General features: G+C 41.2%; 1 protein-coding gene across 1 annotated transcript; it reads left to right on the top strand.

The window, feature by feature from the left end:
• Nucleotides 1–5,826: 5,826 nt before the first annotated feature.
• Nucleotides 5,827–10,890, top strand: trim69 (tripartite motif containing 69). The gene is made up of 6 exons (XM_034709786.1): nt 5,827–6,615; nt 7,059–7,154; nt 8,292–8,525; nt 9,172–9,194; nt 9,288–9,403; nt 9,520–10,890. The coding sequence occupies exons 1-6, from the start codon at nt 5,980–5,982 to the stop codon at nt 10,062–10,064; spliced, it is 1,650 nt and encodes a 549-aa protein (XP_034565677.1). The 5' UTR covers nt 5,827–5,979; the 3' UTR covers nt 10,065–10,890.
• The last annotated feature ends 543 nt before the right edge of the window (nt 10,891–11,433 follow it).

Genomic DNA, 11,433 nt, shown 5'->3' with positions numbered 1-11,433 from the left:
GTAGTTTGCACGGGCCTCTAACCAGTGTCACATTAACTTGAAAGGGAAATGAATACAAGTGCAGGAAGCTGCCTCCTGTTCCCAAAATATGCTCTGACATTGCATCTGCATTAGTTTAAGTGCCTCCTCTCAAGTTCTATGAAAGTCATGAGGAGGAAGGCAGGGCAGAGGGTATCATGGTGGGGATAATCAGACGAAACACCGAAAAGAACTGGCAGGGAAGGAGAGAAGGCCAGAAAATTAGAATGGGTGATTCAAGATTATACATTTTTCACTTTATCTTTATGCCTCTTGTTTGTCTTACATACAGACCACAAATTGAGCATGCTAGTGTTCATTTGTCAAAATAACTGACTAAAAACTGGCGCCATGTTGTTTCCAACACATTGAGGTTTACATGATGGAATTAGCTGCAGACTTTCTCTAAAAAGTGTTTCAGACTTTTGAAATATGAATCTGTATTTAGGAAAAATGTATCTGGAAGCCTTAAGGTCAAATTTTATCATGGATTCATTACAGAGGATAACCTGTACAAACAATACATCTGTCCTCTGAAGACAGGAGAAAACATAGAATACAATCAGCTATTTAACTTCTGTTTGTATTAATTCTGTTAATTAAGAATTTAAAACTATGAGCTGCTGACTGGAGAATGCCCTGGATTTATTTAAAACTCACACAGCTTAAGGGCCCCTGTTTACTACCCTTATATATAAAACAAACAAAAACATAAGGAAAGATAACATCTCCTTGTTGTATTAACAACATGGCTGATTGGAATGTCAGCTGTTTCATCATTAAACACATAACCTGATTTTTACATGATGATGGTGCAAAAGAAAACAGGCTTTATCAGAGGAATTTCAATTTAGTCACCAACATGGGTAAAAAAAAAGGTTATAGTAATGTAAAGTTGATCAAACATGAATAATTAGTATAACCATTTTAACTTACAATATTCTATTTGCTTTAGAAATTCTCAGTTGTAAACAATAACTCAGCTACTGTACTGCTGTCCTCCCAACAGTAGAAATTGAATATTTTTGTTCTCTCTGTCCTTGTGCCTCTTATCTCCCACAGGTCTGTCTCACTTCTGCAGACACTGAGGTTATTTTTAGCCTCACAAGTTCCAGAGAGCCTTCAGCTTCCCCTGTGCCTTACACATCAGCTCAGGGTTTAATTGAGGGTGTGCTTTCAGAGCGTGTGTGTGTGTGTGTGTGTGTGTGTATTAGTGTGTGTATGTGTGTATGTTTGTACAGTGTACAGTGGAGTCTCTTTTAATTTCTCCCTCTGTTCATAAATGTTGCATTTTTCCAGAGTTTGCCACAAACACTCACATGCATGGCTGCACACATTTGAGAACATATTCACACTTTGTCTCCAAATATCCTCTGCTTCATTTCATTTTGTGCAATCAGACACATGAACATTCATTGTAGAATATAATACAAAACATTTTATTAGGTAGAAGATATTAGCACATCAATGTATCTTTAACATGTACTGTATGTGTCTTTACCAAGCGGCAACCTCCGGTCTAAAAATATGAGTCCGATGCAGAAGTGCTAAAAACTGCAGTTCATTGAGGATCCGCTTGAGGCTGGCTCCAGAAGTACCGGAAACCACATACACACCAATTAAAGAAAGACGATCTTTACAGCAGAAATAAACATGTTTACAGCCTGGTACAAAAGATGAGTGTAGTTTGGACAGCTCATTTCTTGATCGGCACACACTGTACGGGGGGTGAATTTTTTTCTAACGCTGCAATTTCGAAGATTTTGAGATTACGGGTTTTTCAATGAGAGGCACAGGGTGACATCACGGATACTACGTCCATATTTTATACAGTCTATGGTTTTTACAGCTTAGAGAAAGCTTTCTCAATAACGATGAAATTGTGTTATCTGACAAGAGATATTTTTAAGAAGGAATGTCTTTAATAAGAAATCTACGACCACATTATAGAGACACTGACAGGCTATGCTTTGAGCTAATTGCTAACACCAGCACAGTAGCACTAAAGGGTAAATGGTAAATAGAGCTTTTCTAGTCTTTCTGACCACTCAAAGCGCTTTACACTACTTGTCACACTTACCCATTCACACCACATTCACACACTGATGGTAGAGGATGCTATAGTGAAGTATAGTATTGGCTAATCTCATCGCACACATTCACACACCGTGGGACAACAGCAGGGGTAATTTGGGATTCAGTGTCTTGCCCACGGACAGTTTGGCATGTGACTGCCGGAGCTGGGATCGAACTGCCAACGTTCTGAATGATAGACGGCTGACTCTACCCACTGAGCCACAGCCTCCCACAAAAAAATGTACTCGCTGTTAGGTAGAGTGCTATGTTAGTTTATCATCTTTTGTGCATGTTAGCACCCTAAGTTTTGTAGATGTCACTTAATAGAAAACACAAAATGATAGTAATTTCATGACACCGTCAAAAAGTAAAGATATTTCTTAGTTGACAGACTGACAGAGCTGCGCTACTAGCATGGCTTATCACTGTACACAGAGTTGGCTTTAAGCATGTAGCTCACGAAGACTGTCATAATTCAATTTGAATCCAGATTCTTGACTTTCATGGCTTCCACAAAGCTAAGTGTTTAGTTCTTCACATAGGATTCAGACCTGTTAAAGATGTAATAAGACAGCCACTTCATTTACCCTCTGCTGCACTCCACTCACTTTTTCCTGACCCCTGAGGTTTACAGGAATCTTAATGCTTAAAAATTTCAACAGTTTAATTAACTCAACAATCCTAATCTGTCTCCTGAGTTAATTAAGTTTGTGCAGCCTTTAGCAGTGTTTTTTATTGAAGACCACTGAAGGTTACGAGTTAATTACACTGTCTGCCATCAATTAACTTCATTTCAAGAAAAAACGGAGTGAATGTTGATTATAGCAGATAAAACTTTCATGTCATATTTGCCTTCCTACATGTTCCAGACATTGCACTTCATGACTAATGTAACATCTGACTTGATGTATTGCATGGTGGTTGGATTGGATAGCATTACACTGAATAAAATGTGAGATGTGTTTATCTTGTCATGTTAACCTCATGTGATATTTGACAGCAGTGTGGCAATGTTGCACATGTGTGATCCAGTTTGTGTGTTGTACGAGGAAAGACGAGACATTTAAATAGCCACAAAGCTGCATAATGTTGAGCTCCAGAGAAAAGCATGTATCTGAAAATGTGGTGATATTTTAGATCAACTGAATAATTCAGTGTTCATATGGTCTGTCAATATTTAACTTATTAACGTAAAAGAAAAAAAGATCATCTAATACCAAAATACAATCAAATTATGTGCACATGAATTTAACAAAAAGCACGTAAAGAGGTTAGAATATTTCAGATTTAGCAAAGACCTTTGAAAAATTAAAGGCACAATAAACCAAAGCAGATTAGATGCATTAAATACACGCAGACTTTTATTTTCTTTTTAATTTGAACACATGATTGTGAGGGAGATTGATGTATTCTTTGTTTTGTGTGCACACAAGCTGTGCAGAGGAATTTGTCAGTCAAGCCTCACCACAGGGCTTTGTACCTGTAAACGTTCAGCACCACTGACAGCTCCTGCAGCTCTTCAGCACCACGGATAGCGTCTGAGTCACATGATTACACAATGATTGACACGTGGGGATGTTGCTGCTGCAGGCCCCTCTCTCTCTCTCTCTCTCTCTCTCTCTCTCTCTCTCTCTCTCTCTCTCTCTCTCTCTCTCTCTCACTCTCTCACACACACAAACAAACACATAGACACACACTTGTCTCCCTACAGATTCAGCTATTCCTTCCCCCTCATGCTCAGCTGGTTAGAAAAGCTAGTAAAAGCTCTTCATCACTCTGTCAGTCTGCATCTCTAAGCTTATATGAAACAGACATCAGAAGGCTTATGGTTGCATTCAAAAATGAAAACACGGGGTGTCGGTGTAGCTCAGTTGGAAGAGTGGGTGTCCAATTTACAGAAGCTATAGTCCTCGTCACACTAGTGGTGGGATCGATTCCTGGTCCAGGCATTTTTTGTTGCATATCATTCCCCCCTCTTTCTCCCCATATTTCCTGTCTCTCTCAAGCTGTCCAATCCAAATAATGGCAAAAAGCCCAAAATATAATTAAGAAAGAAAGAAAGAAAACAAATGCTTAGCAGTGCATGCCCCCCCCCCCCCTTCATTACACCAATTTGTTGTCGTTGTAGTTGTTGTTTAGCACAGCTAAACCATATTGTGAGGAAAATGTTTCATTTTCTGCCCTTCAGTGCCACCGTACCTGAAAGAGTCCTATTGGTGAAAAATCAGCAGAAAATCCACAAAGAAAGCATTTGTTTTCTATCCCACTTAAAGTGCCAGAGAGGAACTTTCAGTTTGTGTCAATTGTGGTGCCCTCTGTGGAAAAAATGATTCTGCTTACATATTTGATCATATCCTGTACATGTGCAAGTCATTTTTTCTTCAAAAAAAACTATTTTGTTTTAACACAGTCAAACGTATCACCAACTGTGAATTTGTGCTGTGGAAAATGTAAAACAAAGGCTCTAAATTCTAAATTTGTTTCATATTAAGAGGCAGTTTGAAGATAGATCTGTTTTTGGGGGGACAGATGGTTCAAGGCTTTGTTTTTATGAGTAGGGTGTCAATAGATTGGTCTCAAAAAGCTCTCATTGTTCTGGCTTTGCTGCATTTTGTAGAAATGTATTTTCATTTTTCTATAAAAGATTTGATCAGAGGACGATAAGTTATCTTTCAGCTTTCACTTCACTAAAATGTAAACATTGCTTGCTTGATTTTGTGTTTTGCTTTGTATCAATCACCAGTTCTTCTGACACTTTCTCTTCTCTCTCAGCTTTTCTGTATAAGACATCTTTGTAAATTTCCAGATACATACACCAGATGTCACCATAACCATACTACTGAACTGTTCACTGTTCTCAAGGAGACAAGTTTTCTGTTTAACAAAGAACTCAACCTTAATGAAAAACTTCACTCACAAGACAGGGTGTTTAAGTGCCCTCACTGTGTATCCTTCTCTCCCTCTCTCACACACATCCATGAAATTCATCTTTTGAAATTGACAGGATCCTGCTTTGACTTTCCTAACCTGTTATTAACTTCTAGTGGATAATCATAGGGTGTTAAATTAAGTGCAACTCAGCTGAACTGTTTCTACACTACAGTAGGACTATCCTGGTGTAACAACCTGTTACATTAAAACGGCAGAGTTACTCATATGTGTCAGAACTCACTGAAGAAGAAGCTTTAGTTTACAGGACAGATGTTTCAGTGGTCCAACCCCGTAGGGAACAAGCTGTAAATATCTGTAATAATAAGGTCATGGGTAAAGAGACACCCACAGGATGTGTGCAGTATTTGTGTTTGTCCATGGTGGAGCTCTCCTCCTGCAGGACGTTTTCTTTCTTCGTGTAAATCCCTTAATGATCTTGTTTACTCTTGAGTGGCTATGATTACTTTCTGGGCAGAGAGCATGTCCATAAAAAGCAGCAGGAAATCTGTTTCTGCTCAGGGATTTTTTGTTGCTCTCACACTTAATACGTGGGCACACACAAACCAACACTGAAAGTCACATTAAATGGATTTACGTTTTTCTGTTGTTCCTGTAGCACAGATTAAGAGTTTAGTGGAGCAGGACTTTTAGCAGTTGTCAACCAGACTTGACAAAACAAAACACACCAAGGATAGAATATCCACGATCCGCCTTGGTTTCCTGACTCAGATGTGACGTCAGTCTGGAGGGAAAAGGGGGGGGCGCACTGAGATCCCCTCACTATCTGCTGAGGATGTGAGAGGTTGTGTCTGCGTCTGCACCACCCCCTTCATTTCCCCACAATCAACAGGAAGACTGGAGGCCAGAGAGAGAGCAGCCACACTCTGTAGGAGAGGAAGGACGTAGAGGTCCAGCTACACAATTAGAACAAAGGAAAACCATCAAGGCAAAGGAATGAGCAAGAATCAGAAAGAAGTGAAGAAAATCCAGACAGCCTATCTGCAGAACTTGGAGAAACTGAACCAGGGGCTAAAGCCGGAGAAGAAAAGTTGGAAATCAAAGGAGGGAGAGTTTGCTGTGCAGACAGCGATGGAAAAGCTGAGGCAGCCTCCCATAGCTGGAAAAGTCACCAAAAGCTCAGCTCACAGAATCAGCAGAGATCTGACCTGCTCCATCTGCCTGGATCTTTTTAAACAACCAGTGTCTTTGCCCTGCGATCACACCTTCTGCCAGGGCTGCATTGTGGGGTACTGGACAGGTCCCAGGGGCCCCGGGCAGGGGGGCACAGGATCTTGCCCTCAGTGCAGGAAGGTGTACCCTGGACAGAGCTACAGGCCGAACCGTATTGTGGCAAACATCGTGGAGAGCTACTGTCAGGGTTTGGAGGAGAGCGGGACAGCAGTCTGCCCGCCAGATGTGGGGGTGCCAGAGAGGGTCCCTGCTCCGGTCCCCCGCTGCAGCAGACACAGAGAGGAGCTGAAGCTGTACTGTGAGGAGGACCAGGAGCTGGTGTGTCTGGTGTGTGGTCTCTCACAGGAGCACAGGAATCACACAATGGTGTGTGTGCAGGAGGCCGAACTGAAGTACAGAGTGAGTACAGCTTTAAGTTAGCAGCACATTGTTAAGATTTTACAAATCATGTTTGTTTTTACCAGGAATTTGCAGATTAGGATTTATCTCAAGAAGTCTGCATTTTCACATAGTTCATATTGAGGTTTAGACAGTCACTCGGTCTGCAGGGGATACTTCAGATTAACTTTTTCTGTGATTTGAAAGAGACACTTGAAAGAGTTTGAGTGCTCCATCTCTAGAACTTATAGTATATGCTAGAGTCCTTTTTAATTACTTCAAAGTCAATCACTATTTTGTCACTAAATAACTCAATGGAAATGTCAGAATATTGTTTCTTTAACATGGAAGAAGTTTTACTCTGTGTCATTCTGTTTCACCTGCAGCAAAACAACCGATAAGAGTGGGTCTCATTTCAAGTTTGATGCATGTCAGTCTGCAGTGATTTTGTGTCTCCCTTTCAGGCGTCTCTCAACAGCTCAATGGATTCCCTTAAAGGTGAATTGAACACAGCGCTGCAGTGTGACAGGGAAGCTGAGGAGGAAGTCAAAAAGCTCAAGGTAAGTTATGATGCACGTGTGCACAAAAAACAAAGAGTACATAGAGTACAACAGCAAAACAGTTGCTCAGATTTGATGCTTCAGTCATAGTCCTGATGCAAACTCAGTAAGTCTTGGGAACTTTCTTTAACTAGGTATGTGCGTGTTTATTGAACCTAATGATCGAAAGTCGTCACCCTCACTGGTCAGCACCAGAATCACTAGCTGGTTAAATTAATTATTGATATTTTTTGTTGTCGGCCCAAATTTCTGGTCTAGCTGGAGTGCAGCCGGCTGCCACTAGCTGAGGCTGCATCTCTGGTTAATGGCTGCTGATATAATGCTTGAATGCATCCATATCTAATCAAGTATGACAGTGTCACGTCGGGGGACAGGGCAAAGGATGACCCAAGTGCAGGTTTAAAATAAAAGGTTTCATCAACAAAAGAACAAAAGGTACAAACAAAACTTACTTAAATGTCAAAAAACTAAATCCAAAAGGAAACTCTAGAAAACACAGGGACACAGAAACACACAGAACACAGGAGAGACGAACAATGATTCAACACAGGACAGTGGAAACAGAGGAACTAAATACACAGAGTAATTGACACAGATGTGGAACACAGGACACAGGGGAAACTAATGGGTAATCAAAAAGAGGAGGGAAACACACAAGGGCAGCAAGTAAAATTAAACTGGACACACAGGGATCAAGAACCAAAAAATAAAACAGGAAACACTAAAAACACACAAGAAAATAGAACAAGAGACATGGATCACTAAACACACAAGGGAGACAAGGATGACTAATACAGAATAAACACAGGGAGGAACCAAGGCAAGAAACACAAGGAAAAAACTAAACTAAACATCCACTCATGACAGACAGATGGCATCTCACGCAGAGTTTGGCATCATTTTGATTGAAAAAATGTATATAAAGTTGTACCTATGTAGGCTAGGTCCGGTAAAACTGGCATATATTATTGAAATGTAACAATATGTAACCAGAAAAAGCATGTGGATGTGAACCTGCAAGGAGTATTAATGCTGGTGGTGTTAGCTCTGCTAATGTTAGAAAATTATTTTGCTTTATCGTTTATGTGCAGGCTCTGATCCTCACTTGTGACTCTAACATAATTTTCATCTCAACAGGAGCACACAGCTGACCTGAAGCAACGCATCGAGGCCCAGTTCAGCGACCTGCACCAGTTCCTGTACCAGGAGGAGAAGCTGCTGCAGGTGAAGCTGAAGACGGAGGAGCGCAGGGAGCTGATTCGCCTGGATGAGCACAAAGCCCTGCTGTGCGTAGAGATCTCTCGTCTGCAGAGAGCCGTGCACGAGATCGAGGACAAGCTGAAGGAGCAGGACGCCTTCTCTCTGCTGCGGGTATATGAGCCTCATATATGATGCATACAGCACATCTGGAAGTTTTTAACAGCATGATGAGTCAGCATCGGGATGAATAACAGAGAAATGCTGAGCTGTTAGAATCAGACGTATTACTTGATGTATTGCTTACAGACAAAGACATGAGAATGTAAGATTTGTGGGAATTGTGTGTTTGTTTTAAACTCAATCCTGGCATATGCTTCAGGCCAAAACTTGAAAAAATGCTCAATAATCAACAGTCATGATTTGACTTTGCAGGGTGTGACCACTTTGGTTTTCCTGTTGAAGTTTTCACAGCATTCCTAAAAAGCCTTAAAACTGTTTTTGCATGTATTTGAAGAATGAACTTTGACCTGCTGGTAGGAATGTTTACACTGTTTCTACTTTTTGGATAACAAAAGACTTGAGCAGTGAGCCAGACAGGAAGTAGGCCAGTGATCTCACCCGTTGATCTGGAGGATAAGGAGTTTAGTTCAGGCTCAGGGCCACAGCTGTGGGACTTTCCCCTAGCCGCAGGGAGAACCCGAAGGGTGGGATTGTGTGAGCCCAGACGTTGATGTAATGTGGAAAAACCTCTATCGTGTTTCACATACAACAAAACTAATCATCCCTAATCGGCTGTTTATCCTTTGTCTTCTATCAGAGCATCAAAGTCCTGCTCCAGAGGTGAGTCTAGGATGAGTTTTTTTCTTTATTTGACTAAGGATAGATTTTGTTTTCTCTCCTTCTTCACTGTTCTCTCTCTGATTTTGTTGGCAGGCCTTCGCTGAAGTTTGAGAAACCTACGTTTACACCTCCAAGTCTGTGTGAAGGTCGGTTCGCAGGGCCTCTGCAGTACCGAGTGTGGAAATCCATGAAAGGAAGCATTTACCCAGGTACTGTGGGAGACATTTTGCCCCTTTACTAATTAAACTACAATCACTGAATAACACAAAACAACAAACTGACTGTCCAAGCATCTTGTATGTTTTTCTATTTGTCCTGTTTCTAGTTCCAGCTGCCATCACGTTTAACTCCAGCACGGCCAACCCGTGGCTCAGCCTCACCTCCTCCCTCACCTGTGTCCGTTACCAAACCTTTAACCACACCGTGCAGGACAACCCCTACAGATTCAACGCAGCCCTGTCCCTCCTCGGAAGCCAGGGCTTCACCCATGGGCGCCACTACTGGGAGATCGAAGTCTACAGCAGCACCGTCTGGACCGTTGGTGTGGCCCGGGAGTCCGTGCCCAGAAAGGGAGTAATCAAAGCTCTACCAGCAAACGGCTTCTGGACTCTCTCCCTCTCTTATGGGATACAGTACATGGCTGGCACTTCGCCTCCAACAGTGCTGTCCCTGGAGGAGCCGCTGGCCCGGATTGGAGTGTATCTGGATTACAAGAGGGGCCTGGTGTCCTTCTACAACGCACAGTGCATGACACACCTGTACACCTTCAGGGAGACCTTCAATGAGACACTGTACCCATACTTCAACCTGGGCTTCCTGGATAAAGTGCATGAGAATGAGCCCCTCAAAGTTTTCCTGCCTAAGATTTAAAAAAATGTGACAGAAAAAAATGTTGAAAAGGTCAAAATGTGCTAAATAAATATGAAAAAAAGCGTTTGACACTTTCCCTTGTAGAGAATAAGAAGCAACAGTGGATTTTTATATGCATTATACTTTAGATATTGGACTCTTGGTTAGAAACAAATGTGCTTTAACACTCACCAAATGCAAGGTGTGCAGGTTGTGATCTTCTTCTATAACTGTCAGTTTTGCAGACTATCATGGTATGTTACCGTCACCTGTCGATCGGTGGAAGGGTCATCTCAGAGCAGGATTGTGTAGTCAATATGAGATGGGAAACTCACAGAGAAACAGTTCCAAAGCAGGACTTCAGCTCTGAAACTCAACATGGAGTCTTTCAGGAACATTTTTGAGACTGGTTTTCTTTGTAACCTGTATCTACTGCCAAACATTTCATTTCAGAGAAGCTGAGCTTCAATGAAGAAACCGAAACTGTAAGACTGACTGGTGCAGTATGCTAACATTGTTTTTTAATAATACAATAATCTTTCTTCTGCGTGAAACACAAACATGTTCATTTATTACTCCAAACTGTGTTTATTTTTCTGGACTTGTTGAAATATGTGTAACTTGACAATGGTATATCATACTTATGATGCTTTAGGCCGGGGAAATGTTGAGCAACAGTGGTTGAGAGTCTTTTTTCTTTGTCTTAAGATGTGTGTTATTTTGGATATCTACCTTTGACTTGGGTGCTAGATGCTCCAACTATAAAACTTGGCTGATCCAAGTTGTGCAGTTACCAGTATCAAACAATATACATGGGCAACATTGTATTAAAGAAATTCTTGAAACTTTAATGTTCCTAAAGTTTGCTCATTCTGACATGAAAAATAAAAGGAACTCCTTGTTTAAGTCTAGAAGAACTTTTTCTATTGTTTAACAGTACTGCTGCCTTCACAAGGAACTTATTCACTCATGTTCATGACATAAGAGTTAGTGTGGATGATATGCTTCAAGCGGTTTATTCATGAGGTGTGCACTTTGAGGCTAAATACTGCAACGAGCATTAAAGTCCAAAATAACTGCAGTTCCTCAAATGGCCACAAGAGGCAGGCTCCAAAAGTAGGTCAATCCCAAGTGGCAACCCCTTTGATGAAAAAAGAAGCTAATGTGGAAGCTTAAAAAACTGCAGTAGCTCAACTGTCCACGTGAGGCTGGCTCAATAAGCCCTGGAAGACCCGTTAACATCCACTGTTGAAAAATTGTGAAAGCATGTTTATGGCCATGTCTAAAAACAGCTTGAGTATATCATTTATTTAAATATACACACTCTACAGGGGCTGCTTTTTTAAAAGGCCAAATCATCCATTCTGATACATCAAGACTGAGAGATACG

This window comes from Notolabrus celidotus, chromosome 19 (genome assembly GCF_009762535.1).
Source record: "Notolabrus celidotus isolate fNotCel1 chromosome 19, fNotCel1.pri, whole genome shotgun sequence".
Taxonomy (NCBI): Eukaryota; Metazoa; Chordata; class Actinopteri; order Labriformes; family Labridae; genus Notolabrus; species Notolabrus celidotus.
This window is presented reverse-complemented; position numbering and strand designations above follow the sequence as displayed.

Excerpts from the sequence above, each read along its gene's own strand:
- trim69 (XM_034709786.1), top strand. The coding sequence starts at position 5,980 with ATGAGCAAGAATCAGAAAGAAGTGAAGAAAATCCAGACAGCCTATCTG. Across the intron at positions 7,155-8,291 it reads AGGAAGTCAAAAAGCTCAAG|GAGCACACAGCTGACCTGAA; the intron begins GTAAGTTATGAT and ends TCATCTCAACAG. Across the intron at positions 8,526-9,171 it reads ACGCCTTCTCTCTGCTGCGG|AGCATCAAAGTCCTGCTCCA; the intron begins GTATATGAGCCT and ends GTCTTCTATCAG.